At 62.1% G+C, this 2,683-nt stretch overlaps 1 protein-coding gene across 1 annotated transcript in view; it reads left to right on the top strand.

Annotated features, from left to right (window-relative positions):
* Positions 1-1,630, top strand: part of DICSQDRAFT_66056 (uncharacterized protein) — a gene marked incomplete at both ends in the record, with an annotated part of 2,604 nt that extends 974 nt beyond the window's left edge. The window contains 5 exons of the mRNA XM_007368291.1: positions 49-180; positions 798-1,022; positions 1,103-1,392; positions 1,454-1,507; positions 1,559-1,630. Coding sequence (XP_007368353.1) covers positions 49-180; positions 798-1,022; positions 1,103-1,392; positions 1,454-1,507; positions 1,559-1,630 — 773 coding nt within the window. The remainder of the gene's footprint in view (positions 1-48; positions 181-797; positions 1,023-1,102; positions 1,393-1,453; positions 1,508-1,558) is intronic.
* Between the last annotated feature and the right edge of the window lie 1,053 nt (positions 1,631-2,683).

Below are 2,683 nucleotides of genomic sequence, written 5' to 3' on the forward strand. Positions count from 1 at the left end.
TCCGAGCCAGTGCCGTCCTCGCAGCTCGCAGCTGACGTCTACCTACAGGGGACTTCTTCCCACCACTATACAACTGCCCCCACGAACTCGACAGGCTAGGTGCCCTCGGCGACGGCGGGAAATGGATATGCGGCATGTCCAGAATACAGGACAAGCCTGACTGTGTCATCTACTCATTTGGTACGTCCTCTCCCTTGCACCCCTATCATTGCGCACCATTGTGCATCCCTTGTGTGGCCACGTCGTCCCGCTGCCCTTCTTCCTGCTCGCGTTACCGCCTCTACTCCACTTGGTAGACGCCACTGCCCCCACCTCGTCTCGGCTATGCATCTACACCCTCGCACGTCCGCAACGCGCCCAGCGTCGTCGCTGCTCACCGCCTTGCGCGGGGGCTTTGACACGTCGCGCTGTGCAATTTGACACCCTCCTCTGCTTCCGTCTTCCTCCCGGCGTCAGAGCGGGGTCACGACTCAGATCTGTCTTCGCGTCGAGATGAGCGCGCGCAGACGCATGCTGGCTGGGAACGCTCACCCCAACGCGTATCTTCCATTATTTAGCAGCGTTGTGAGTCTGGATGGGTCTTTGTATTTGCATTAGTCGCGCGCGCTGTAAGGATTGATGAACGTGCGTCGCGCTCTCACATCGGGAGCGCGCACTGTCTCACTGGCACAGCGCGCAGGGCCGATCTGTGATCCCCGATACGACATCCTCCCCCGCTTCCGAGCTGCCTAACCCGCACGTTGTACGTGAACTAGCGCGCTTACCTCTCTCCCCCACCGCGCACGCACGCAACGCAGGCATCGACTCGACGTACCTGTTCGAGGCGACGCTCCTCCAGTCCACGCGCTTCTGCCAGGTCTGGATATACGACTCGACCAAGGGCGTCGGCGCCGAGGGCCACATCCCGCGTGCGCTGCGGCACAGGGCGCACTTTGGGAAGCTCGCGCTCGGCGCAAGCGACAGGCACGCGGCGGGCGACGAGCCCAAGACGTGGACGCTCAAGAGCCTCATGGCCGAGAACGGTGCGTCTGATGCGGTAGTATGGTGGAGTGCAAGGGCGACCGGATCGCTGACGCGCGCCCCTCCCTCTCCTTGCATGCAGGTCACTCACACATCGACTTCCTCCGGCTCGACGTCGAGGGCTGGGAGTGGGAGACGTTCCGCGGCATCGTGCACGACTTCACCATGGAGCGCGGCAACCCCGGTGGCGGCGGGCCGCACGCACCCAACAAGGACAACGCGACGAGCGGGTGGGGCGTCGCGGAGCGCGAGGGCGTCCTGCCGTTCGGGCAGCTGCAGATCGAGCTGCACGTGTGGAACCAGCGCTTCCAGGACTTTTTGGAGTGGTGGGAGCTGCTGGAGGTCGCCGGCCTGCGGCCGTTCCACAACGAGGTGCGTGCCGCGCGAGGCGCGGGAGCAGGAGGGGGCGGACTGCTGATGACTGGGTGCTCAGATCAACTTGGTGTACGCGAACTACAACCGGCATAGCGGGGTCGAGCTCGCGGAGGTGAGTGATGGCGTTTCGAAAGGTGGCGGCGGCTGACTCCGGGGCTTGCAGTACTCGTTCATCAATATCCGCGGGGAGAACGCCTTCGGGGTGGCCCTCGCCGCTGCTCACTCCGTTTCTTGATCCCCGCCGCATTGTCGGCTACCAGCGCAACTTCTAGGTGGGTCCCTCGCTGTCGAACCTCAACCCGTCAACACCGCACATGTCTACATGGCACGCCGGCAGGCAATCTTCACGGACGATGTCAGCTTGCAGGACTTCGTCGAGCACGGTAAGCTTCTCTCCGTCTGCCGTCGCCCACCGCCGGCCGCCAAAGCTCCGCCAGCAAGTGAGGCCAGACGTGCCCGCAGCATACGGTAAGCACCCATCAGCTGTGAACGCTCAGGCGACGCAGATACGCCGCCATTGTCCCCCATAGAGCCGGCGCGTGGGCATGCAGCGCTGACCGGCGGTGCCAACTGCGCCAAAGAAGACCGCTGGCACGGCGAGGTTGAGGTCGGCATCAGGCACGACGACAGCAGCCGGAGACAGCATAGATGTCGTAAGTTCAATGCTTCGGTAGTTTCGGACAATAGCGTGTACGTACCGTTGTTGCCTCCGAGCTCAACGGCCTTGATCAATGTTGCCGACTTTGCGTCCGACGGCTTTCACCCCTCCCGAAGGAAATCACGCTGTTCCTCTGCAGTACTTCTGAGACGATCTTCGTCACCGCGATAGAGCAAAGAGGCGTGCTCAGAGCAGGTTTCCAAAGTGTCGCGTTTCCTGCTGCCAACGGCGACGCAAGTAGTGAGCTGCCACGCAGAATAGTAGCGGATACAGACCACCACAGGGCACTCGAACGCGGACGACGCCGCAAATAGTCCATGCGAGAGTATGTGAAGGCGAGTTGAGACTCGCAACATCTCTATCGCCTCTGATCGATAGCGCTAAAGGATGAGCACTAGTATGTAAGAGCGCGGTCTATGATGCGGACTGATCGCCGGCGGGAGGGAAAACACTGTCAACACTGTTCTTCCCACCGCGCATAGGCAAGGGTGGTCACCGGCTGGCAAGATTTTGTAGGCTGCCCCACAAAAGGGAGATCGATGCCTCGATGACGGCTATGGGTGCGCCTACCACCACCCTACACTCAAGACCAGCCAAGGGACGGCCGAGACGCGTGGGCCGTCCTTCTCG

The sequence above is a fragment of the Dichomitus squalens genome, assembly GCF_000275845.1.
Source record: "Dichomitus squalens LYAD-421 SS1 unplaced genomic scaffold DICSQscaffold_34, whole genome shotgun sequence".
NCBI classification, from domain to species: domain Eukaryota; kingdom Fungi; phylum Basidiomycota; class Agaricomycetes; order Polyporales; family Polyporaceae; genus Dichomitus; species Dichomitus squalens.